At 41.2% G+C, this 26687-nt stretch overlaps 1 protein-coding gene across 3 annotated transcripts in view; it reads left to right on the plus strand.

The window, feature by feature from the left end:
* OPTN (optineurin) overlaps positions 1-26687 on the plus strand; it is a 42434-nt gene that overhangs the window by 2475 nt on the left and 13272 nt on the right. For all 3 annotated transcript variants that reach the window (XR_011076041.1, XM_068561531.1, XM_068561542.1), the window contains exons 2-8: positions 5343-5519; positions 6153-6355; positions 11050-11208; positions 13381-13454; positions 15584-15718; positions 23308-23410; positions 25504-25619. Coding sequence is in view for 2 of the 3 variants with exons in the window: in XM_068561531.1 (XP_068417632.1) it covers positions 5354-5519; positions 6153-6355; positions 11050-11208; positions 13381-13454; positions 15584-15718; positions 23308-23410; positions 25504-25619 (956 nt within the window). In the remaining variant the exon portion in view is untranslated. The remainder of the gene's footprint in view (positions 1-5342; positions 5520-6152; positions 6356-11049; positions 11209-13380; positions 13455-15583; positions 15719-23307; positions 23411-25503; positions 25620-26687) is intronic.

Raw genomic sequence — 26687 nt, forward strand, 5'->3', positions numbered from 1 at the left:
CTGTGGGCCAGACAAGACAAGAAGGGCCTGACCTAAGCTGGTGGGGATTGAGAGGAGGTGGGAGTGACAGGACTCGGTGACCCGTTAGACTTGGGGGAAGAGCAAATAGGAAGAACCAAGCATAACTCTCAGGTGCCTGCCTTGGGTGATAAGGCTATCTCCATTTTCTGTATGTTTGCCGTTACAAAAGTCAGAGTACCATTTCTGGCATAAAAGGTAAGTCTTTTACCCCCTTAATAGGATATGTACTTTGAGTTCTTTTTCCAGGATGGTGATGAGTTTAGTTGATGCAGTCTTGGAATGTTACTAAATCCCCTTGAAAACCCAAACCAGAATTTGCCAATAGCCAGCAATTGTCTCTGATCAGGAAATAGGTTTTCACTGTTTAAAACTCATTTATCCATGTGGGGATTGAACCTGTGAATACTTAATCAGCAGGTTCGGAGAATCAGCCACACCAGGGTAAGGACCTGGGTTTATTCTGTATTATTCTTGATGGTCCAACGACCAGTGGAGAGAAGTCAGTGTAAGGCAGATTTCTGTTGGATACAAAACAGCTTTTTGGCAGTCAGAGCCATCCTGGAATAGAATGGGCAGTTGCCTGCTAAGGTCATGTGCTCATTTTTTCTGTCATTGAAGTCATTCGAGCCTGGTCTGTATGACCATCTGCCATGGAAACCGGACAGGACGTTCCTGCATTGAATAAGTTGAGCTGGGTCATTTTTTTTTTTTTTTTATGTAAGGGCTTGGGTGCTCTTACAGCTACTTTATTTATTTATTTATTTATTTATTTTTGACTGTGTTGGGTCTTCGGTTCGTGCGAGGGCTTTCTCTAGTTGCGGCAAGCGGGGGCCACTCCTCATCGCCGTGCGGGGACCGCTCTTCATCGCGGTGCGCGGGCCTTTCACTATCGCGGCCCCTCCCGTTGCGGGGCACAGGCTCCAGACGCGCAGGCTCAGTAGTTGTGGCTCACGGGCCCAGCCGCTCCGCGGCATGTGGGATCCTCCCAGACCAGGGCTCGAACCCGTGTCCCCTGCATTAGCAGGCAGATTCTCAACCACTGCGCCACCAGGGAAGCCCAAGCTGGGTCATTTTTAAGGCCAACTCAGGAACAAGATTTAAGCTCATGCCTACGAAGTCAAGTCACTGCTATAGTTACTTGACCTCTGGAATTAAGAACAATAATTATAATCAGGAATTTGAATAGCAGATCCAGGAATAAAATCTAGGAGATTTTGCTTTTGATCTTCCACCTTCCAGGTGGTTCCTATTTTTCCTCATTGGTGAAATGTTGACAAATCCTGTGCTAAATTAATTCACCCTTCTGTAGTTAAAAAAAAAAAAAACACCTTTGCTTAGAAATGATGCATTTCTGATCATTGGTTGGATTTTTATGAGAAATTCTGTTATTAGACAGAACCTTGGAGTAAATGGCTTAGTTCCTTAATTCATAACCTTTGAGGATGTGTGCAAGGATTTATAATACATCTCTGCATTTTCTCAATTGAAAATATTTCAAGGTGATGCTAAACATTTAGAGAATTCAGCTTTCTGTAACTGGCATTCTACCAGTAGACATCTCATATACGCACTGTACTGTGATAGCTTATAATGACGCCCCCCAAATATTCTAAAATCATAAAATGCACTTTGAGTCACCAAAAATCAAATTGCTTTTAGTAAAATTTTGTTAATGAGTATTTATGTGCTTATGTTTGGCATTTATGTTAACTTCTTATATACTATGACATTCGAATTACCAAATAGTTTTCCTAACAATGCTGCGTAGCGAAGAGTTCCCTATAATCGGGACGGGCGTATGTATTAGTGAGAGAGGGCAGCATGGCCATGAGGGTGCCGGGGTGTACGTGTCGGACAGTGCGGGTTGGACTGTGGTCTTGCTAGAAGCTTAATACTTTTCATAGGGCTTTTGAGCTGAAAGCAGCTATAGTGATCATCATTAGCTAGGCAAGTCAGTAAATCATTGCAGAGGTCAGATGAGTTCTCAAGGTCACGTGTCTGGTTAGTGGCACCGGTTTATTTTTCTACTGTCTCCCTCAGCATAACCCTGTTGTTTTTTTTTTCTCTCATGTCCTTATAAAATCTGGGCAACCAGAAAGTTGATAAGTAGAATCGGTTTTAACTGTTACGGTTGTGCCTCAAGTCTTGGTGGAGATGTAACGGAAAGTCAAGGAGGAAAAATATTGGAAGGAACAGTCTCTCTTTTCTCCCCTCCCCCTTCCCTTCTCTCCCCTCCCCTCTCCTCCCCCTTCCCCTACTGTTCCCTCCCTCTGCTTTAGATACTTTAAAAACAAATCTGTTCAATGGAATATTACTCAGCCATAAAAAGAAACAAAATGGAGGTATTTGTAGTGAGGTGGATGGAGCTAGAGTCTGTCATACAGAGTGAAGTAAGTCAGAAAGAGAAAAACAAATACAGTATGCTAACACATATATATGGAATCTAAGGGGAAAAAAAAGGTCATGAAGAACCTAGTGGCAAGATGGGAATAAAGACACAGACCTACTAGAGAATGGACTTGAGGATATGGGGAGGGGGAAGGGTAAGATGTGACAAAGAGAGAGAGTGGCATGGACATATATACACTACCAAACGTAAAACAGATAGCTAGTGGGAAGCAACTGCATAGCACAGGGAGATCAGCTCTGTGCTTTGTGACCACCTAGAGGGGTGGGATAGGGAGGGCGGGAGGGAGGGAGATGCAAGAGGGAAGAGATATGGGAACATATGTATATGTATAACTGATCACTTTGTTATAAAGCAGAAACTAACACACCATTGTAAAGCAATTATACTCCAATAAAGATGTTAAAATTTAAAATAAAAAAATAAAAACAAAATAAAAACAAATCTGTTAAATGTCTCCAAAGTATAGTCTAATCCTTGAATACCTGAGGAAATTTAATATTGACAAGTGAATGACACACTTTACAAGGATTTTATCTTTGTCAATTACTTAGAATTTTAGTATTCTTTGCAAAACAGATAGGAGCACTGTTATTTAGTAAAAACCCATTTTTATGAAATTTTAGCGCCAACATAGTTCTATGCAAAAATGAGTTTTATGGAAAGTCAGAAACTGGCTTTATCCAAATTATTTTATGCAAAATAATCCAAATTATTTTATGCAAAATAATCCAAATTATTTTATGCAAAATAATCCAGATTATTTTATTGGGGAAAACAAAAGCAGTCTATTCTGGTCACTTAATGCTAAGAGATAGCACACTTTAGCAGTGTACCTCTTTCTAAACGAATCAGGATATGTAAAACAAAGATGCTTTCAAAAGGCTCAAAATGCTTTATCCGTGTTTTTCACTTCATAGAATTGCCATCCTCATTAAAGAATTCCATGAGGATGCCTTTCCTGTGCCAGCTGCTCTAGAGGAATCACGCAGGCCACAGTGCTGGGGGCCGGCTGTCCCCTCATTAGCAGCACTGTCTCTGATTTCCTACAGGTCCTTTATTTTATTTATTTATTTATTTAACATCTTTATTGGAGTATAATTGCTTTATGATGGTGTGTTAGCTTCTGCTGTGTAACAAAGTGAGTCAGCTATACCCATACATATATCCCCATATCCCCTCCCTCTTGCATCTCCCTCCCTCCCACCCCTCTAGGTGGTCACAAAGCACCGAGCTGATCTCCCTGTGCTGTGCGGCTGCTTCCCACTAGCTATTTTACATTTGGTAGTATTTATAAGTCCATGCCGCTCTCTCACTTTGTCCCAGCTTACCTTACAGGTCCTTTAGACCAAAAGCAGGTCACCAGGCTCTCAGTTCCAGGAGACCTCCAGAGAGCCTAGGGATTGCCTCCTGCCAGAGTGGGAAAGAAGCACCGCTCTGCACCCCAAGGGTTTGGTGCATTAATATACGGGCACTAATACATGGTAGTTTCCCCAGCTTCTGCCCTAACATGCACAGGGACTTAACAACAAAAACCGTAACTGAAGCTTCCCTTGCAGCCTCTTAGAGAGATAGTCATTTGTACTCTGCCCTCCTGTCGGCAGTGGCAGGTTCTGTCAGCACACGTGGGAACTTCTTACAGGGACGAGGTTCTTTGGACGCAGTGAAAATTTGTTAGTAACTTGTTTGTAAGCAATTCATTGACTGTTATTGCTAAGAAGTAAGAAGAAAAAATCCTTCCGGCAGCCTTGGTTATTTCTTTAAGATTTCTGGCAGTGTGCGATGGATCGGTGAAGTGGAATCTGAACTCTGGGTGAGGTGAATGGGCCCGCCTTCCATGTTTATCTATAGAGCACACCCAGAGGTTATACAGCGATAGATCAGAGAGCACTTCTCTCTCGTCAGCTTCCAGTGACTGATGCAGTAACTCTGCAATTCCTCATGAAAAGGTATATCATCATCTTTGTGAAATGTGAAAAGGAAAATGTTTGCCCACAGCATTTGATTTCTGTGTCTGCCCAGGTGGTAGGCCATACAGAAGTACAGTTGGGATACACCCGTCTATCTTATTTATGGCCACACTGACCCCTCGACAAATAAAGTGGTATGCTTAAAATATTCTCAGAATATGCAACAACTAAGCAAGATTTTCTTAGTCTTTTAGAATGCTTTGCAAAAGTATCGACTATGGAAGCCTAAGTATTCAGTGCTACCTTCACTGTATGACAGGGCTGGGTTTTGGAATCATCCTTAATGCTCGGTTGTGCCCTTCACTGAGTGACCTTGGATGAGCTATAAAGCCTCTGGTGAACTCAGCTCCGTCACCAGGAAAATAGCTGTCTAGTTGAATTTTAGTGAGGATTGGAAACTGACAGTCTGGTGCGGTGATCAAGGCCATAGTAAGCATCCGAAATACGTTAGTTCTCCCTTTCCTCTCAGCCAAATATGCAAGAAATAAAATATGGAGATTTTGTAACAATCAATTATTGAGATATAATTCAGATACCATACAATTCACCCAAAATAGGAAGATTTGAGCTTAAAGATTTTTCTGGGGAAAAATCCATTTAATAATACTTTGCCCAAATCTACAGATGTATATATGGAAAGCCTCTTGAACTCCCCACGTTAGGATTCCTGATCATCATGATATCATGCCCGTCTCTCCCTCCTCCATCCCCCAACTCCTCACTGTACCCCTTTATACACTCTTATACACAGACATACACATACAAACTGAAGCTAGGATGCACCTTTTTTGTTTAAAAAGGGAGACTCAAGATTGTTCAAAGTATAATGGGAGAGAAGGCCCCTTGTAGAATACGTATTAGCACTTGCACAGGGGCTTGTGGGACCTGTGAGGACGCCGTGCAGAGGGGAACAGTTATATTTTCGGTTTGTGACTTTTCCGTAGAAAGTGCTGCCATGTCCCACCAGCCAGTTAGCTGCCTGACTGACAAGGGGGACAGCCCCAACGAAACCACAGGAAATGGACCCCCCAGTCTGGCTCACCCGAACCTGGACACGTTCACCCCACATGAGCTGCTGCAGCAGATGAGAGAGCTTCTAATTGAGAACCATCAGCTGAAAGGTGAGCGACACCTGGGCCTTCGGGAATGCCATCCTTTGGTAATAGCTTGTAGGTGAGTCCCTTTCTCTGCGCCTGGTTTCCTGGGGGAAGAAAGAGCACAGAATTAGCTTTGAGTGAGGCTAAAGCTGTTTCCATTGTTTACTTTTGGATACAGGTAAAAATGAACAGTATGCATCTCTGGGAAATGGCATAATGACATTTAGCCCATTTAAAAGGAAAAAGAAAAAAAGGCTGCTATGATTACAGAGTTAGTCCTAAATATTACCTTAAAAGAAAGCATTCTAATATCTCCAGCCATGGTTTTTGGCGGAACCAGTGTTCGAATCCAGGAGTGATGGACCTCAGTCTATGTAGTTATTAATAGGCATTTTGTTATAATAAATCAATAAAATCAATTTTATTTTCTTGAGACTCTTGAGGACTAGAGATGACATTAGACCCTGCTGGTCCTGTCTGGAAGCGGAAACCACTCACTCCTCTTGCTTCACAGTCTTTCTGGCTGACCCTGGGGCCCAGGCCAAGCCTGGCATCTTGAGATTCAGAGCTACGTGGTGAGGTGGTCCACAGGCGGGTTCCATTCCTGACCCCAAGTCCAGTCCCCTGGTGTGACACTCTCCCTCTGCACCCATGCAGAAGCCATGAAGCTGAACAATCAAGCTATGAAAGGGCGATTTGAGGAGCTTTCGGCCTGGACAGAAAAGCAGAAGGAAGAACGCCTTTTTTTTGAGACCCAGCGCAAAGAAGCCAAAGAGCGCCTAACGGCGCTGAGTCTTGAAAATGAAAAACTGAAGCAAGAAGTCGGAAAACTAAAAGGGAAAACTGAAAGGTCATTCGAGGTGAGCAGACTGTTCATATTTGTAGTGCAGTCTTACTTGACCAGACTTCTAGACCAAAACCTTTCACGGTTCAGGCTAGATGGGTGCTTTGCATTATCTTGAAAGAAGCGTGCTTGATGAGAAGATTGGTTACAATTTTAAGGGTCATGTATAATCTCTGGTGAAGGAAAGAAATGGGTAAAGCTTTGACCATATTGATTATAGTCAAAAGAGTGTTACGGTTATAAGTCAATATTTTGTATTCATTATAGATGGTACGGAAGGACCTCTGCCTAGAACCATCCAAGTGTTCGTCGTTAGTTTATGTCTTTGATATAGAATTACACTTTAAAAATCTATCACTCAGAATTTTCACTTATTGACCTTGTCGTTTCTCTCCGTCTAAAATAGATTCCTCGCTTTATGTTTTACATTTACTTTTGAAAACTGCTTTGACAAATGTCATGTGATATGAGGCTGTAGGGTTGCCACATTTCCACTGACCCAAAGAACCCAAGAAGTGTGCTCACACCTGAGAACGGGTATCAAAGATGTGAGTGAAAAAGCAAATCAGAGCACATTTGAAGCCTCTGCCCATATTCTAAGGCTCACTGGGTATTATTTATTTAGATGGACATCTGCAGTTCATTTTCTTCCAAACCTAGAACTTAACAGCTTCAGGGAGGATGGAGCACTGGGTTAATTCTTGGATATCAGTGATTTTCTTTCTTTTTTTTTTCAGTTGATTTACAATATTGTGTTAGTTCAGGTATGCAGCAAAGTGATTCAGTTATATAAATTTTTTTCAGTTTACTTTCCATTATAGGTTATTACAAGATACACAGTATAGTTCCATGTGCTAAACAGTAAATCCTTGTTGCTTATCTATTTTATGTACAGTAGTTTGTATCTGTTCCCTTATTTTTTTCTTTTCCATTATGGTTTATTGCAGGAAGTAGTTTGTATCTGTCAGTTCCATACTCCTCATTTATCCCTCCCCTCATCAGTGATTTTTCTTGAGACTTTACCTTGAACTTTGTTGATGTCTAATTTCTTAAATAGGTAAAGAATACAAACAAAGAAATAAAATGGAAAGAAAATAAGGAAAAGAGAAATATGGAATAATCTAAAGAATGAAAAGTTGTTCAGAAAAATATCATAGTTTATATCAATGATCTTACTCATCAACTCCTGCTCATGGGACGATGAAAACATTCAGCTTTAATAAATTTGTATTTGTATTGGAAATGTTTCATTGTTGATAAGATTTATCATGTCTGATGCTTCAGTCTGTCTTACAGTTCAAAGAGCATTAAGTCACTTCTTTGGGAGAAACCTCTCATTGTCTAAATATTTTTGAGGTAGAATACTCTGAAGAAATGATCACTGGGATATATGGGTGATTTTCTACTTGCTGGAAGAAAATATCTCACTTTGTTTTCCTCCCTTGGCTTTGGGGATGTGGGCTGACAGCTGGCTTCAGCCTGCGGGGGCCCATCACTTTGAAGCCAAAAAGGAAGCTTCCAGAAGCAGTTTGTCTGCCTGAGATAGTCTGCCTGTAGGTTTTCCAAAAAGGTCCCAGTATTGGAAGAAGTTGAGATCCGAAGCTGGAGCTCTGGACAGCTTGTTTCAGTGCAGAGGATCAGCTGAAGCAAACTACAAGCAGGACTCAGAAATGAGTCCTTGGGACAAAGTGACATTTAGGACTCTTAAAAACCCTTGGTCATCAGCTGTATCCCCCCAAACTGTACCTCCCAGGCCCACCCCTTGCCCCCCTGCCTCTTCTGTAATGTTTGTCTCCTGGACCACTTGTGTTGTTGTTGTTGTTTTTGGGGGTTTTTTAAAAATTTTTTAAATTTATTTATTTAATTTATTTTTGGCTGCATTGGGTCTTTGTTGCTGCTTGCAGGCTTCCTCTAGTTGCGGCGAGCGGGGGCAGTGCAACGGGCTTCTTATTGCAGTGGCTTCTCTTGTTGCAGAGCACGGGCTCTAGGCACGCGGGCTCAGTAGTTGTGGCTCGCGGGCTCTAGAGCGCAGGCTCAGTAGTTGTGGCGCACGGGCTCAGTTGCTCCGCGGCATGTGGGATCTTCCTGGACCAGGGCTTGAACCCGTGTCCCCTGCATTGGCAGGCGGATCCTTAACCACTGCGCCACCAGGGAAGCCCAGTTGTTTTTTAATTTAGGCCCTCATCTTCCTGATTTACTAAAGCTCTCAAGGCCTCAGATTTTCCTCACTCACGCTGGCCCATCTTTGCTGCTGCTTCTGCAGGATGTGCCCCTCCTCCCCACCCACCCACCCCCACAAGCCATCAGGGCCTCTCCTGTGGTCTGTGTCGCACAAGGGAAGGGAGCAGGGAATGTCCTTTGGAAACCTGCCTCTGATCTTTAGGGTGAGGCCGAGGCTTTACTGGTTCTGTCCACTTTCACTGAATTATACATCATAATGATCTCTAAAGAGTACTTTTTAACTTTTAACTACAGATGGCCAGGCAAAGGTCATTAGATAGACTATTGTTTTTGGATTATAAAATGGCATATCAGCCTGGGCACATTTCCAGGACAATACAAGCACAGAAAAAGACGGAGAAATTGTTGTGTCACGAAGGCTAATCAATGCTAAGTGCTCAGAACTGATGAAAGACATAACAAATAATGGAGTTGGGCTTGAGATCCAGAGAATAAGCCCTGGAAGTTTAGTCCGGGAAGATGATGGACAGAGCCTTAACAGTGAAATGAAGAGAAATTTAAAGTGTCACCTCACAAGGTGTTTTATAGCCAAATAAGCAGATCCATCATTTCCCCAGGATAATTAGGAGATCCTCACAGTTGCAAAAAAGAAAATTAACCTGACATCTGAGATTCTAGAGTCATGGCCTTATATCCCTGGTCCTCAGACCCCTGTTTAAAACTCTACTTCCTTCCTTAAAAGTCCATTCTACACAGTGTCCTCAGGGAGGGCAAGAGGGTGGATGTGAAAATCCCTCACAGAGCATAGTCTTGCCCTTCCCTGCCTGCTTCCTAGTACCAGGCTAGGCAGTACATTTTCTTTTATGTTTTCGTGCCTTTAAATATACATTTCTTTGGTCTGAGTCATTACCAGGAGAGACTGCACAGGCTTCGAACCTTTCCTTACAGACCTAACCCTTCAGTTTTACAATGAGTTGCTTTTTTCTAACGCCTGTGGGAGTTTCCTAGCAAGAGAATGGTCCAAATGAAGGCAGAGCATGATTCCACTGGTGTGAGGGGCACTTCCATGCTGCCAATTACTACCAAGCCCTCTCTTCTTCTTTTTTTTTTTTTTAATTAATTAATTTATTTTTGGCTGTGTTGGGTCTTTGTTTCTGTGCGAGGGCTTTCTCCAGTTGCGGCAAGCAGGGGCCACTCTTCATCGCGGTGCACGGGCCTCTCACTGTCGCAGCCTCTCCCGTTGCGGAGCACAGGCTCCAGACGCGCAGGCTCAGTAGTTGTAGCTCACGGGCCTAGTTGCTTCGCGGCATGTGGGATCTTCCTGGACCGGGGCACGAACCCATGTCCCCTGCATTGGCAGGTGGATTCCTAACCACTGCGCCACCAGGGAAGCCCAAGCCCTCTCTTCTTAATACATCATGAACTAGCTGGTGTATGGTCCGTGCACAAGCCTTTCTGATAATTTTTTGGTTTTACTATAAGCCTTTGGGCCTGTTTACCATTCCTTAGGAGATCTGTCATAGGGTGTGTGTGTGTGTGTGTATGAATTTTCTGTGTGTTGCAGTCCTCTGATAATCTCAAGTGTATGTGTTTCTGGTGGCGCCATGTCCATAAGAGCAGTGAGGGAGGAAATCAGAGAGGCTAAGGTCACGGCTGGAAGAGACCACAGAGACCACGTGGTACCACGTCTTTCTTTCTGAGCCGAGAAAACTGAAGCCAAGACATTGAGTGAATCTGCTCAGGGTGACACATGCTCTGATTAGCAGAGTGTCGACTAGAATCTGCTCTCCCTTCTCCCAAGTAAAAACACCACATGTCAACAGGCTCTTTCTCTTATGACTTTGTCATATGTAGTAACTGCAACAGGATGAACACAGCAAGTACTCAGGGAGATATTAATGTTTATTATTAATGTTTATAGAGGCCGAAATTTAATTTTTCCACCCTTGGTACCAGCCTCTGAATTTTCAGTTTTCTTATTTCTCACCACACTTATTTTTAGCAACCTTAAAACACGAGCATAGAGTACTGTAGCAACCAGACTACATACCTGGGAGAATTGTGGACCTTTCGTTGTGTTCTGCCATTACTATAACATTATGCCCTTGGTGCTTTGGCTTCTGAGTAGACATGACAAGAATGGGGAGGGTAGGGGTGGGTATGCATTTGTAGGGGGAAAAAAAAAGGCAAGAGGTTGAGTTGTGGCATTTCTTTGTGGAATTTTGGACTAGAATTTACAAGTCTACCATTGCCAAAGTCTGGTTAGTTATTTTCATGGCATCAGATCATTTCAGCATGCTGAGGAAGCCTTTCTTGTCATGAGGTTATTTTAACTTCCAATTATTTGCATATGATAAAATAATGTAAGCTTTTCCATTTTAATTGGCATGTCAAAATAAATTGCCAAGGATAAGCTAGAATATCCTACTGTAATGCAGAGCTGTCTTGCCAATGGGTATGGAGGCACTCGAGTTTGATGGCCAAGTCCCTAGCGTGATTCATTAATTCACTTTGCTCCTCATCCCCAAGGTCCCCAAGGCAGAAGCAGAACAGGAAGTGGAACAGCTGAAGACCCAGGTGGCACGCCTTCAAGCTGAAAAGGTCGATCTGCTGGGCATCATTTCTGAATTACAACTCAAGCTGAACTCAGATGGCTGCGAAGACTCCTTTGTTGAAATCAGGATGGCTGTAAGTGTGTTGGTTTTGGTTTTGTTTTAAGCAAGTTACAAAACCTCACCTGGACAGTTGCTACAAATACCACCATTTCCTTTCAACACGAGGAAGCCAGATAGTGGGGAAACTTCAGCGTAGTCAACGTAAATGTATAACATAATGCTTGTGGCTATCATAGCTGAAATGGAAAATACTGATTACCTTTTATGACCAAAGAGATAGTCCTTTTTTTTCCAGTATGTCCTGACAAATTTACGTGACTGACCTAAAAAGAAAAAAGAAAAAACACGCATAAACTTTTTCAGCCCAGGTCTCAAAGCTGTGTTCAGCATTTCACTTAGGTAAGGGGAGCTATGATCAGATGCGGTAAAATCAAAAGGCTTTAAAACACTTACTAATAACAGAACCCTCTTTTCAAACAAAGTCTTATGAAGAACGTTGGTATATTAAAACTAAGAAGTGGAGAAAAGAAAGAGCAGAGCGGCTCTGGTTGTACCCTCAGGGAATACCCTGGCTTGTCCCTCCCCTCTAACAGCAGCTGCTAGGGAACCCCCGAGAACAGGGTTTGAAGCCAGGGTGATCTAACTGGCATTTATGTCCAGCTGGCATGCAGGCAGTCCTGCTAAAGAGCACAGAAGGTAAGTGAAGCCCAGAGGGGCCTCTCCTTCTCTGCTACTAGAAAAAAACTGCATACAGGGTGAAGGAGACAGGCACAGGAGGAGAAAATCCTCCCTCATACACACAGTCACTCCAGCTTTGTCAGAGTACACGTCTGATACAGGCAGAGAGGTTACCTGTGTCTCTGAAAGAGAAGACTCGACTTTGTAGGTAAGTGGGAGTGGGGCGGGGTGAGGGGCACCTTACGAAAAGCTTTACTAATGGATGTGTCTGAAATGGTCGAGTGCGACTTCCTTTACCTTCTCATTTGTTTGCTGTGCACAAGGTGAACAGAGTTGCAAAATGGCTCTTAATAACCCTACCACCCACGCCCCTCATACATTTTAGATGAATAGGGGCTGAAGTCAAGCGAAGTAAAATACTAATCAGGAAGAACACTAATGTCAGAGTACTCTTTCTGCAAATGAGCAAAGATTATGAAAACACAGCGTTGATCAAAGAGCGTTAACCTTCTGCAGATAACTGATAAAATTCAGGAAGCCCAAGGAGCATATCAGAAGTTTCCAAATGAGGCTTCTTTCTTCAGGATGAATGGTTAGCGTAATATTCTCCCTCACTGATGAGTGACAGTTATTTCTAGTGTCAACATGTTTTTCTTGCCTTGCTTCTGTGAACAGAAAAACACTGCGCAAGATTTAGGAACAGTGTGCACACACAGAATTATCTAGAACCATCTCTGTATTTTTGGAAGATCTTTCTGCTAGCTCATTGGAATAGAAATGTCTTTCAAGGGACTTCCCTGGTGGTCCAGTGGTTAAGAATCTGCCTTCTGATGCCGGGGATGCGGGTTCGATTCCTGGTCAGGGACCTAAGATCCCACATGCTGCAGGGCAATGAAGCCCACGTGCCACAACTAGAGAGAAGCCCTCACGCTGCAACGAAAGATCCCGCATGCCGCAACTAACACCCGACGCAGCCAAATAAATAAATAAATAATTTTAAAAAAACAAAAACAAAAACGTCTTTCAAATCATTTAAGTGGTCTTAGTCTTCTTGTTCCCTAAGTGGCCTGAGATGCATACAGATTTCTAATAGTAGCCAACCTATGCTTTGTGAGCCTTGCCCACAGAAAACAGCCTTCTTTTCAACGTGGCTTCAACAATTTCTAACATTTTGCATGTTAAAGGACTGTGTGGGAAAGGTATGTGGAACTGTCACTAGCTCTGTGTGACCTTAACCTGGTGGGGAAGAAGGGAACTGCTAAGGAGAAAGAGAAGAAGATAAGCTTTCCTGTGTGGGCGGTCAGGTTGACTGTGCTGAATGAGAGGAACCCGACCTTCTCGTCTTCGCCTGGATGTTTATAATCCTGACAGGGAGTGCAGGTTGAGGGAAGGGTAAATTTCCATTACATTTGCGTGACCGAATTTAAACATCTCACATTTCCACGTTTGATAGGTTCCTTGGGTTGTGTGTCATCCAAATTCCTGCTCTTTTGCCTTTTTCTCTTTTGATAAGGAATTTGTCTTGCAGACATACTAGGTTAAATCCCTTTCATTTCTGCTTTTACAGGAGGGAGAAGCAGATGTGGCAACGAAAGAAATCAAGCCAAGTCCTGGGCCCACAAGAACTGATTCCACTGACACGTATGTGAAGACAGACTAGGGCTTTCGGACAGACACGCTGGGCAGTCTTGTCACTTTCAGCTCTCCCCTGGGAGGCCAAACATGGTGGGCTGAAAAAGCCACTTATTAATTTATACCGGGACCTTTCAAGAATGTTCCATTTGAATTGCTATTTAATGTTGCAGCCCAAACTGGTGGAGAAGAAAAACTATGTCTGGTGCCTTTGTCGGCGAACTAACCCCTCACCACTCTGTGTAGAGGTGTTTCATCTCCATCAGATGGGCAGTGAAAACAAGCTGCTTCTCAATTAAGAGACCCGTGTTTCCTAATTTGTGTACCAGTGCAGTCTGATCCGGACCAGGCTGCCCAGCTGATAAGGGGGATGTTTCCATTTCATCTTCCCTGTTCATTCCCGAGTACAAGCCAAGGTGACTAATTCAGGATAATCTTCCATAGCAATGGCTGTTGTTGCTCTGAGTGACGGTGGCTGCTTTTTGAAAGTGCCCAGATATCTTACCTGGGGAATTGCAAGTAGACTTGTGACAAGTAGATATTAGGAAGCCGACATCTTAAGAGGTGGGGGACCTTGAGGAGGAGACGGCAGGGGAACTGGGCACCTGAGTCTCTTGCAAGTAGCTCTGACCCAGAATGCGCTGTCAGCTCGTGCTCTGTAAGCAGGTTCCTACTGCATGACTCTGCTTAAGAAGAGTTATCTGAAAATTTCCCAAAGGATCTCTTCCCTCATAGGCTTTTAACATCTTTTTTCTATAACTTGATGAATGTACTTATAAAACATAAAAATGGGTTTTTCTTTTCAGTTATGCTCCCAAGCCTTTGTATAAGGGAGAAAATCAGGATTAGATAATATTTTTTCATCAAACAGGGCAGTTGGCAGAAATGAAAGTTATTCCCTTTTTTAGTTAGAAATTCCTCAGCTTCCCCCTCTCCCCTATTGCTTTTTATTTTTTTTATTTTTTTTATTTTTATTTATTTATCTTTGGCTGCGTTGGGTCTTCGTTGCTGCACGCAGGCTTTCTCTAGTTGCGGCGAGCAGGGGCTACTCTTTGTTGCAGTGCATGGGCTTCTCTCTAGTTGTGGCGCACAGGCTCTAGGGCGTGTGAGCTCTGTAGTTGTGGCGCAGGTTCCAGAGCGCTTGGGCTCTGTAGTTTGCGGCAGGCGGGTTCTGGTTGAGGCGCGCCGGCTCAGCAGTTGTGGTGCACGGGCTTAGTTTCCCCGTGGCATGTGGGATCTTAGTTCCCCGACCAGGGATCGAACCCGCGTCCCCTGCATTGTAATCCAGTGGATTCTTTACCACTGGACCACCAGGGAAGTCCCCACACAGCTATTTTTTAATAACAGCTTCCTTACCCTGTTTGAAAGTATTTGAAGGAGTCAGAGATGGATTTCTAGGTTCAGAGTTTGAGCTTTGGCGATGGGAACTGGGACTGAATCCTGGCTTTTTGTTAGATGTGTGACCTTGAGTAGGTTACTGAAAGAGCAGCTGCCATTGGCATCCGCATAGTTGTCCAGAATGTTTAGTTACTGCAGTGCTCGTTGTGGTTTTCTTCGTCATTGAACTGCCTCTTGATTTAATCAGAGTTGGAAATCAAGAAAAATATTTGACATGCCAACAGTGCCTACATTTCTCTGCTCTAATTGTTTGAAACCAGAAACAAAAATGATTTTCTTCTCCTGACTAGAGAACGTGGTGGTTTCGGTCGAGTTGGAGAAAGGCCGGTGGTCTGCATGTCACCATGGGCAGCACACGTGCTTGTGCTCTTTGTATGACTGTGGTCTTCCTGGAGATTAGACCTCCAGGAAAGCCGGACACCAAAAACCAGGGCTACCTCTGCTCCACTGTTTCTGTGGGTCCTGTGGTCTGGTGCCGTGGCCATGGTGACCATTTGGAGGAAGTGAGCACGTGCAGTGTAAATCGAGCCTACCCATCAGTCCCCACTCCTTCCCTGGAAAGCACGGAGGAGTGAGGCACTGGTGGTCACCGGGCCAGCTGTGCTTGGTCTGTAAATGAGAATTAACTGGAGAATATTCTGGAAAGCAGTTCCTTTAAACTGGTTCCAGTAATATTCCTAGACTCTGACATTTTTGTTTTCTCATGAAAACCTTTTAACCTTTATGCTGTCCCGATGCAGGAGCAAGTCTGCAGAAGGTGCCAGGAATTATTTGGAATTTGAGGCGTTAACTGTGAGCCAGCTCCTGCTTTGTCTAAGGGAAGGAAAGCAGAAGGTGGAGAGACTTGAACTTGCCCTCAAGGAAGCCAAAGAAAGGTATGAAGTAGGCCACGTGAAATACGCATACATTGCTTTTTTAACAGCTTTACTGAGATATAATTAAGATACCATACAATTCATCCATTTGAAGTGTACGTTTCAATTTTTTTTTTTCTTTAGAATATTCACAGAGTTATGTAGCCTTTACCACATTATAATTTTGGAACATTTTTCCTTCCAAATAAGCAACCCAATACCTGTTAGCACTCACTCCCCATTCCTCCTAGTAATTCTACTTTCTGTCTCCATAGACTTACCTTTTCTGGACACTTCATACAAATGGAATCATACAACATGTAGTCTTTTGTAATTGGCTTATTTTATTTAGCATAATGTTTTCAAAGTTTATCCATGATGTAGCATGTGTCAGTTCTTTTCTCCTTTTTGTTGCCAAATAATATTCCATGATGTAACTAGATAACGTTTTGTTTATCTCTTCATCATTTGATGAACATTGGGGTTGTTCCCACTTTTTGCCCATTATGAATAATATTTGCTCTCAACATTCATGCACAATATTTTGTGTGGACATATTTTTAAAATTCTCTGGGTATATACCTAGGAGTTGAATTGCTGGGTCACATGGTTACTCTCTGTTGAATATTTTGAGGAACTACCAAACTGTTTTCCACGGTGGCTGCACCATTTTACATTCTCACCAGCAATGTATGAGGGTTCCACTTACTCCACATCCAGACGAACACCATTGTTGTCTATCTTTTTGATTCTGACCATCCTCGTGGATGTGAAAATCTCATTGTGATTTTGATTCTGTTTCCCCAATGGCTAATAATGTTGGGCATCTTTTCATGTTGGCCATTTGTATATCTTCTTCTTTCCCCATTTAAAAATATTGGATTGTCTTTTAATTATCGAATGATAAGAGTTCATTAATATTCTGGATACAAGTCCGTTATGAGGTATATGGTTTGCAAATATTTTCTCCCAGTCTGTGACTTATCTTTTCACTTCCTTGATGGTATCATTTGCAGCACAAAATTTTTTTATTTTGATCTAGTCCTGCTTAGCTGTTTGGTTTTTTGTCCCTTCTGCTTTTGGTGTTGTATCTAAGAAACCATTGCCTAACCCAAGGTTACAAAGATTCACCCCTGTGTTTTTTCCTAAGAGTTTTATACTTTTAGCTCTTACATTTAGGTCTGTGATCCATATTGAGTACATTCTCGTGCATGGTGTGAGGTAAGGGTACAACTACATTCTTGCGTATGTAGATATATTGCTGTCCCACACCATTTGTTGAAAAGATAATTCTTTTCCTCACTGAATTGTCTTGACACCCCTGGTGTAGATCAGTTGACCATAAATGTAAAGATTAATTCCTAAACACTCAATTTTATTCAATTGATCTATATGTCCGTCCTTATGTCAGTACTACACAGTCTTGATTACTTTAGTTCTGTAGTAAATTTTGAAATTGGGAAATGCAAGTCCTCCAATTTTGTTCTTCTTTTAAAAGGTTGTTTTGGCTATTCTGGGCCCCTTGTTGTTGTTTTTTTATGTAATTCTTAGGATAAGTTTGTTAATTTGGGGGAAAAAGCCAGCTGGGATTTTGTTAGGGATTGCATTGAATCTGGAGATCGATTTGGGAAGCATTGCCATCTTAACAATATTAAGTCTTCTGATCCATAAACATGGGTGTCTTTCCATTTACTTAGGTCATCCTTAATTTCTTTCAATGATGTGTTGTAGTTTTCAGCATACAGGTCTTGCACTTCTTTTTCAAAATTTATTCCTTTGTATTCTAGTCTTTTTGGTGCTATTATACATGAAATTGTTTTCTTAATTTCATTTTTGGATTATTCATTGCTAGTGTAGAGAAATACAACTGATTTTTGTATATTGATCTTGTAGCCTGAGACCTTGCTGAATTCATTTATTAGTGCTAATCTTTTTTTTAGTGGATTCCTTAGGATTTTCTGTATACAAGATCATGTCATTTGCAAAGAAATAGTGTTACTTCTTCCTTACCAACCAGGATTCCTTTTATTTCTTTTTTTTGCATAATTGCCCTGGCTAGACTTCCCGTACAATGTTAAATAAAAGAGGAGAAAGTAGACATCCTTGTCTTGTTCCTGATCTTAGGGGAGAACGCTTTCAGTCTTTCACCATTAAGCTGGTATTACCTTTGTTTTTCATAGATGCTTTTATCAAGTTGAGGAGCTCCCTTCTATTTCTAGTTGCAATTTTTATCATGAAAGGGTTTTGGATTTTGTTAAATGCTTTTTCTGAGTCTATGAAGATGATTGTATGGGGTTTTTTTTTTTAATATTTACTTTTAATTTATTTATTTGGCTGCGCCAGGTCTTCACTGCAGCATGCGGGATCTTTTTAGTTGCGGCATGCAGGCTCTTTGTTGTGGCATGCAGACTCTTAGCTGTGGCATGCATATGGGCTCTAGTTCCCTGACCATGGATCGAACCCGGGCCCCCTGCATTGGATCACAGAGTCTTAACCACTGGACCACCAGGGAAGTCCCTGTATGGGTTTTTTTAACCTCTATTAATATAATGTATTACATTGATTGATTTTCCAATGTCAAACTAACTTTTCATCCCTGGATAAATCCCACTTGGTCATGACGTATGATCTTTTTTATATGTTGCTGGTTTGGATTGCTAGTCTTTTGTTAAGGATCTTTGCATCTGTATTCCTAAGGGGTACTGGTCTGTAGTTTTCTTTTCTTACGTTGTCTTTGTCTGGCTTTGGTATGAGGGAAATACTGGCCTCATAGAATGTGGTATACACACACACTTTGGGATAAAATTTATTTACCTCATAGAGTTGTGAAGTCAATGAATTTCTACGTGTGAGTGAACTTTTTATGAAGGCAAAGTACGAAACCACATAAAATGGGGGAGATAATGCAACAGTTTTAGGGTTCCATTGATTGCAACATTTAATAATAAATATACTATAAATAGGATATAATATACATAAATATATTATGTCTGAGACATAATTAATTCTCTCAGACATTATAAATGGCTCATTAATCTTAAAATTAAAGCACTGTAAGAAGCACTTTCTAAATGAAGCAGTTGAAATTTTTAACTATAAGATCTGTTTTTAAAATATGAAGCATAAGTTATTTATTCAGAATGAGGGTAACCTAGAATAATCAGTGTTTGTCCAATGACTTATTTGATCGTCATCTCTTTTCAAAGGTGAAAAAGGTATGATAGCTATGAATCATAGGTTTTTACCCCATGTCCTACCGCTGTCCCTTAGAAAAGTTCAGGGTTAACTTCCAGGAAACTAGTACCGTGTATTCTAATGGAGTAAAATATTCGTCCTGCCTTTTTGACAAGTCCCAAAATCTAGTAATAATGCACAGAAAAATAATTAAGTAAAAGCATTCTTTTTACACCTTAACTATTCCAGCTGATTTTTAAAGGGAAGATGTTTTGCTTTGAAAAAGACCTTTAATAGTCACGAGTAATCAGTGTGTTTCTGTTTCATTGGCACGTTTACCCTCCTGAGTTCTGCACACCATTCTAAGAAGTCAAGTTTAGCCAGTAATTCATCCTTCCTCAGATAACATGATTAGCTTTAATAATAAAAGTGTAAACTTGGGAATTTTCTGATTATACATCCGGATCTTTCATATAGTCTAGTATATATTTCCTGCTTTCAAAATAATGATAGCTCTCTGTCTGGAGGTATAGCTTTTCAGATTGCAGCTAGGAAGTCAGGCCTGCCTTTGAGATGGGTGTTTCCCTCTCTCACCCTGAGCTCCCTGTAAAGGATCCCTTTCTCAATAGCATTAAATTTCCATTTTGTGAGTCAGCCTTCTTGCAGTATTTAACACCTGGCAAGTCAGTGATTGGTTGCCAAGAGTAATGTTCCCAATGTGGGTATTAGGATGACCTCCTGGCTAAGGTCGGACTGAAACCAAGAAATAAAATCACTGATTCTTGGACAACCTGGCTTGATTTACTATGTGGGATATGATGGAAAGACATTCCAAGAGCTAACATGTCTTTTTCTCAAATACATAAGTCAGTCTTCAACCATTTTCATTAGTCATGAGAAACAGGGGTAATAGACAGTTTAAAATTTACTCTGAAAAGTTTTAGGGATTTGTGGGGACAGCGGACAAGAGACTTGCCTTTCTTCCATTGTTTGCCAGGATTCATATTTCGTGCAATTTGTGTCTTCTGAACAAACTTAAACTGATAGCCAGGAAGGAGAGGGAAAGTGTATATGAAGTGTGACCCAGGATAATCAAGAGGTAGTAGGGAAAAGTCAGCCCGAGATGAAAATTTGCCCTACAAAATTAAGTTGAAATTCAAATGTAGGTCAGAAGCCTGCGTCATACGTGAGTGGTGTGATAAAGGCCCATCCTTCAACCCTGCACCAACCAGCTCTTAGCCCATTTATTTGCTTAGCTAGAAACAGTGCCTGTGCACCAATTAGGTTGGGCAGTTTGCAACAGATACTAATGCTGTTTATTTGTTATTATCACTAAGTTTTTTAAAAATCAGGTTTGAATTCACATAGTTTAAAGAATTGGTTCCACAAGCTTTTTATGGGAAAACAGTAATTCTTTGACCAACCCCCCTCCACCCCCCACCTCCTTTTCCTGCTTTTCAGACAACCGCTTTCAACATATTTAGCTGGTTCTTTTGATACTTACTCCCATATATCAAGATTAAATTGCTACTTAAATTTTTTTTCCTATTTTAGACATAATCTATTGACGTCCCACTAGGAAGGATGAGGATTTAACTGCCTTTCACTCTCACCATTGTCACTACACACACTTCTGGACCCTTCTTCTCACCCCACTCCAAAACTGATTATATTGACATTCAGTTAGATCACTACTCAGTGTTTATTATTATTATGCGTACATACCCACGCACACATACAGTTCTCTGTTGAGCTGTGCTCTATGCTTTGACCACTTTTCCTTTTTTATACTTTAAAAAAAATCTCTATACAGAATTAACCTTTATAAAAATTTGCTTAGTTTCACCATACTCTTCTCCAATGAGGAAATCTCAATTACATTCAAACATGTTAGTAGTCTAATAGTTTTCTCTGGAAGACTTTTCTCCTGGAGTCAGCCTGGTTGTTATCTAGGTCCTGCTGTATTGCAGTCATCTTGGAATCTCCCTTTGTCAGTGTCCTGTGGAATTCCTTCATCTCTACTGTGTTGGATCACCTGTTTCCTGAATCCAGTGCCTTTCTCATTCTCTAAATATCTTTAAATATCTCCACTAACTTACTATGAAAGAATATATGGGAAGGATATTTTCTGAGATCTGCATATCTGAAAATCTCTGTTTCTACCTTTATACTTAATGGATAATTTGGCTAGATATAGAAATCTGAATTGGATATAATTTTCCCTCCAAATTTTGAAAGCATTACTTCATCGTATTCTAGCTTTTGGTGTTAATGTTGAAAAACTCATTGCCATTCTGATTCTTAATCTTTTGGTATAAAACTTCTTTTGTTTTTCCTCTCCCCCAAAGGTTCTTTGCTCTGTCCCAAGTTTTCTGACATTTCACATGTGCTTTAGTGTGACCTTGTTTTCATCCATTTGTTCTGGACATTCTTGGCCTCTTTCATTCTGCAAACTCATGTCCTTCAGTTCTCAAAAAATGATCTTGAAATAATTCAGGGATAATCTCTTATCCTCAGTTTTCTCTGTTCTCTCATTCTAGCACTACTGTTACTTTTAACTGGACCTCCTGGACCAGTCCTCTGACTTTCTCAACTGGGTGTTCCTCTTTTCCATTTTTCTCTCCTTATCTCTCTCTTTCTCTCCATCCCCCCTTCACTCTTGCTCTTTCTCTTTTTCTGCTTTCTGATACATTTGATCAACTTTCATCTTCTTTGTGGGGCAGGGGACAGTTCCTTTGAATGTTCCTCTTCCGTTTTATTATGGTGGTAATATGTTTCCTTCTGTCCCTAAGGATATTAATGATAGGTTTGGTTTTTTTTTGAAGTTTTTTCCCCTTGGCATATTCTAATTTCAGTAAGTTGTTTTATTTTCTGGTTTACTTTGTCTGTTTCATTTTAAGGTTTTCCTGAAATGTCTGGTAATCTTTACTGGTTGATCGGATTTAAGACTGGGGGGTTAGATGCTGATCAAAGTGCTGTGTGGGGCTTCCCTGGTGGTGCAGTGGTTGAGAATCCGCCTGCCAATGCAGGGGACATGGGTTCGAGCCCTGGTCCGGGAAGATCCCACATGCCACGGAGCAACTAAGCCCGTGCACCACAACTACTGAGTCTGCACTCTAGAGCCTGTGAGCCACGACTACTGAAGCCTGCGCACCTAGAGCCCATGCTCTGCAACAAGAGAAGCCACCGCCATGAGAAGCCCGCGCACCGCAACAAAGAGTAGCCCCCGCTCGCCACAACTAGAGAAAAGCCTGCGTGCAGCAACGAAGACCCAACACAGCCTAAAATAAATAAATAAATAAATTTATTAAAAAACAAACAAACAAGTGCTGTGTGCATGTGTAGGGAGATCTGGCCGGGAGGTTTCCTTGCGGAAGTCTTATGTCAGAAACTTTAAATCTTTTCCTTATCCTGATCAAATTCTCCAGAGGAGACTTTTCCAGTCTCCTGTCTGAAGGGTACTTTTCTAGATGCCAGCGTTCTGGAGATGAGTAGGAACAGAAGGCTGAGGGTCTTAGTATTCTGTAAGTTCCCCTCTTTTCAGTAGGGAACCCAACCCCCCTACTCTGATTAATGACTCTGAGTCAAGAGACCCTTTATTTTATGACCTTCTAGTCATTCTTAAACAGGTCCCAACTTTATCCCCACGTCCAGAGGTACCTGGTGTCACTGATTCCTGAGCCTTTGGGGTCCCACAGTATGAAGTGGGTTCCATCTTGGCTTTCCCTACTGTTGGCTCAGATCCAGTCCTCTTGGGCTATCTAGTCAGTTCCCACTCATACCTAATGCTTCCCAAATTTTCTTGCTATTATTTCCTCTCCCTTTCTCTTTGTTCTTGTAGGTATGTGGCTTTTAAAAGTCATTTTGGTGGCATTCAAGGTGGGAGAAAAATTACATGCGTATATTTAAATCTACCATCTTTAACCACAAGTCTCTTTATTTCATTTGTATCGGGATGGCTTTCATATGATTATGATTCAGTGTAAAAATGTTGCTATATTTGTTTGTTTTCAGGACCTCATAAACTTAGATGGGTCCCAAAAAACAAGTCTTTCCCTCTCTGCCGAATCCTTATAAAGGGACACCCACTCTCATGTAGCACATATGCATGCACATGTATACACACATAAAACACAAATTTAAAAAATATTTCTGTGCATGACAATGACGTGAAAAGAGGCAGTACTTTTCAGTGTTCAAGATAAATTATAAGTATAATATATCTTATACCTCCATGTGCATTCATCCCTTAAATCAATTCTAGCCAATATCAGGTTGAAAGCAAAACCAGAGCTAATATAGAGACTGCGAAGAGATTTTGAAAACATTGATCTTTTATCCAAATTTTGAACAATGTTCTTTTCAGTGCTTCCATAATTGTTATTCCTCTGGAAGCCAAAGAGAAAGTAACTTTTCTATATTCTTTAATTTTTCAGAATTTCTGATTTTGAAAAGAAAGCGAAGGATCGTTGTGAGATTGAAACCCAGACAGAGGGGCGCACAGAACAAGAGAAAGAAGAGGAGAAAGGCACAGAAACTGTGGGTACTAAGAGTCTAAGACTGTTACCGCACCCCCGATGGACAGAGAGTAGTGCAGGCGCTGGAGCCGAGTCTTGTGACGTGTTATTGGCTTTAGCAATAGAGAAATAATTTCCATGTTGAATAGTTTCTATTTCTCTCATAGTTCTTTGTCCTGATCTGAATTTCATTCATTGTAAATTGTACTGAGATGTATTCCTATCCTAGTGATTCTAGGAGATCACCTCTCTCTTCTTGGCTGATTTTCTCCCCAGAATTCCTAAGTGGACAGGCCCACTAACTGAGAAAGGAATTTTGTCCAATTTATAATGAGATCATTTGAGGATGTGACCCAGAAACGTAAGGTAGAATTGAAAGATCTTGGTTCTATCCCACTATTGGTTTGAATAAAACAGTATGAACAAAAAAGGTTCATGTTTATATACATGCTTATATACATTTCTGTTCTGTGGCAACTCAGAGACGTGCCTCGTAGCCTTCAAACACAGTCCGAAGCTTAGGGAAAGGTGATGAAGGCAGGAAGTTGTAAGACCCACAGTAGCCCATGAGAAAGGCATTTACATAAAATACTTTAGCTAATTTATTTATTCAGCAAATATATATCAAATGCCTACTGTATGCCATGCTCTGGGCTGAGTCCCCTACTTTCAAGAGAATGGAGAATATTTTAAAAACTGAGATGAAGAGAACACCTGTGAGTGTTAGTACCCTGTTGACTAAAACTAGTCGACAACTAATAATAGAGAAGTACTGAGACTCCCATGGCCCCATAAAACTCACTGACAAAAATTCTAGAGCTGCCAGGAAAAAGGCAGTACAGTGAAAACAGTTGAGTAAACTAGAAAAATAAATCAGCCAGGGAATATGGGCATGAGTTGCTAGCTGGATAAATTAGATTGTGCTTTGACATCACTGTGATCTATGATCCCTTGAACTATGATCAGGATTCTTTTTTTTTTTTTTTTTTTTTTAATTTATTTTTGGCTGCTTTGGGTCTCTTTTGCTGCGTGTGGGCTTTCTCCAGTTGCGTCGAGCAGGGGCTACTCTTCATTGCAGTGCACGGGCTTCTCATTGTGGTGGCTTCTCTTGTGGAGCACGGGCTCTAGGCACGTGGGCTTCAGTAGTTGTGGCTCACAGGCTCTAGAGCGCAGGCTCAGTAGTTATGGTGCACGGGCTTAGTTGCTCCGTGGCATGTGGGATATTCCTGGACCAGGGCTCTAACCCATGTCCCCTGCGTTGGCAGGCGGATTCTTTTTTTTTTTTTTTTTAATACATCTTTATTGAAGTATAATTGCCTTACAATGGTGTGTTAGCTTCTGCTTTATAACACAGTGAATCAGTTATACATATACAATATGTTCCCATATCTCTTCCCTCTTGCATCTCCCTCCCTCCCACCCTCCCCATCCCACCCCTCTAGGTGGTCACAAAGCACCGAGCCGATCTCCCTGTGCTATGCGGCTGCTTCCCACTAGCTATCTATTTTACATTTGATAGTGTATATATGTCCATGACACTCTCTCACCCTGTCACATCTCACCCCACCCCCTCCCCATATCCTCAAGTCCATTCTCTAGTAGGTCTGTGTCTTTATTCCCGTCTTGCCACTAGGTTCTTCATGGCCTTTTTTTTTTTTTTTTTCCCCTTAGATTCCGTATATATGTGTTAGCATACTGTATTTGTTTTTCTCTTTCTGACTTACTTCACTCTGTATGACAGACTCTAACTCCATCCACCTCATTACAAATACCTCCATTTCATTTCTTTTTATGGCTGAGTAATATTCCATTGTATATATGTGGCAGGCGGATTCTTAACCACTGTGCCACCAGGGAAGTCCAGGATTCATTTTAATTAAGATAAAGTCATTATCACAAGTGCATCCAAACTGATCAGTTAATGATCTATAAGGAAACAGAGTTGTACCCAAAGCTTTTTTTTTCCATACAAGATATTTGGGGTGTTAATTGCCAAAAGTTTAAATCAGTTCAACAGTCTTATTTAGTTTAGACACCAGTGGTTCACACTGTTTTCTCACAAAGAGGTTCATTTAGCCTCTGATAAATGCGTGTTTGTGATTGCCTGGATGACAGGTTGGAAGTGAAGTGGAACCGTTGAACCTTCAGGTGACAACCCTGTTTAAGGAGCTTCAGGAGGCTCACACGAAACTCAGTGAGGCTGAGCTAATGAAGAAGAGACTTCAAGAAAAGTAAGAATGAGAGATGAATTTTATCCTCCTTCGAAAAGTGTACAGTTTTACAAAATGTGTTAATATACAAAAATATAGTTTTATTACTGTTTTACTGAGTAAAAGAAAAAGAGACCTAATTAAAATATGAATTCAGAAAACACTAGCGTTCAGGTTAATATAGAAACATGAAGTCCTTGTAGTAATATGGGGGAATGGGCCCAAGGGACTCTGATTCTGCTGTTTGGGGACATTTGTTAAGCGTATATGCGGACCTGGAAAAAGCAGTGAGCCAGACTTCCTGTGACTTACGTGAGCTGACAGCATTGATGTGAACAAACATAAAAGCTACAAAGGGCAAGAAGAACTTGAGTGAGATTTACTTAGGAAAAAAAAATTGATTTTTCATCAGTTATGAAGTCTAATTTATAAATTGAGAGAATTTTGCATTTGCTTGTTTCTCTTGATGTAAGAAGTTATCCCAAATTTAGGAAAGCTAAGTTGATGTTGTTCTTTTGGATTAGTTAGCAAACATATTTCCAGCACAATATACAAGTGTATGTTTCCATGGAGTTACACTGACCAAGGTTGTACAGTATTAATGGTTATCTAGTACAGCATAGCAGCTGACGCTAAGGACTTTAGATAAACAGACCTAAGGTTGAAATATGGATCTACCCCTTACTTGTGGTATTACCCTGGACAAGTTATTTATTTAACCTCTCTGAGCCTGTTTTATCATTTGTGAACTGTGTGTCATAATTCTGACTTTGTATTAAGGAAGCTAATGTTTAACATGCTTTGCGTTAATGCCTTGCACGTAGCTATCATTGGCGTGTATTTGCTGTTATATTGAAATTTTCTCTCTGATCTTTAAGAGGACTGAAAGCATTTCCTTCTCCCCTATTGAATCTTTGTCAGAAGTCATATTTTTTTGCTTAACAGAGCCCATAGTTTAAAATATACTAAAGATATCCATGGATCACTATATGAGAAGCACCTCTAGCCAATTACTGCTTTGGTCTGTATCTAAATCACAGAAATATATTTGCATGACTAGTTGAAACAATTACTCCAAGTGGACAGTAG

The sequence above is a fragment of the Eschrichtius robustus genome, chromosome 1, assembly GCF_028021215.1.
Source record: "Eschrichtius robustus isolate mEscRob2 chromosome 1, mEscRob2.pri, whole genome shotgun sequence".
In the NCBI taxonomy this organism is placed as follows: domain Eukaryota; kingdom Metazoa; phylum Chordata; class Mammalia; order Artiodactyla; family Eschrichtiidae; genus Eschrichtius; species Eschrichtius robustus.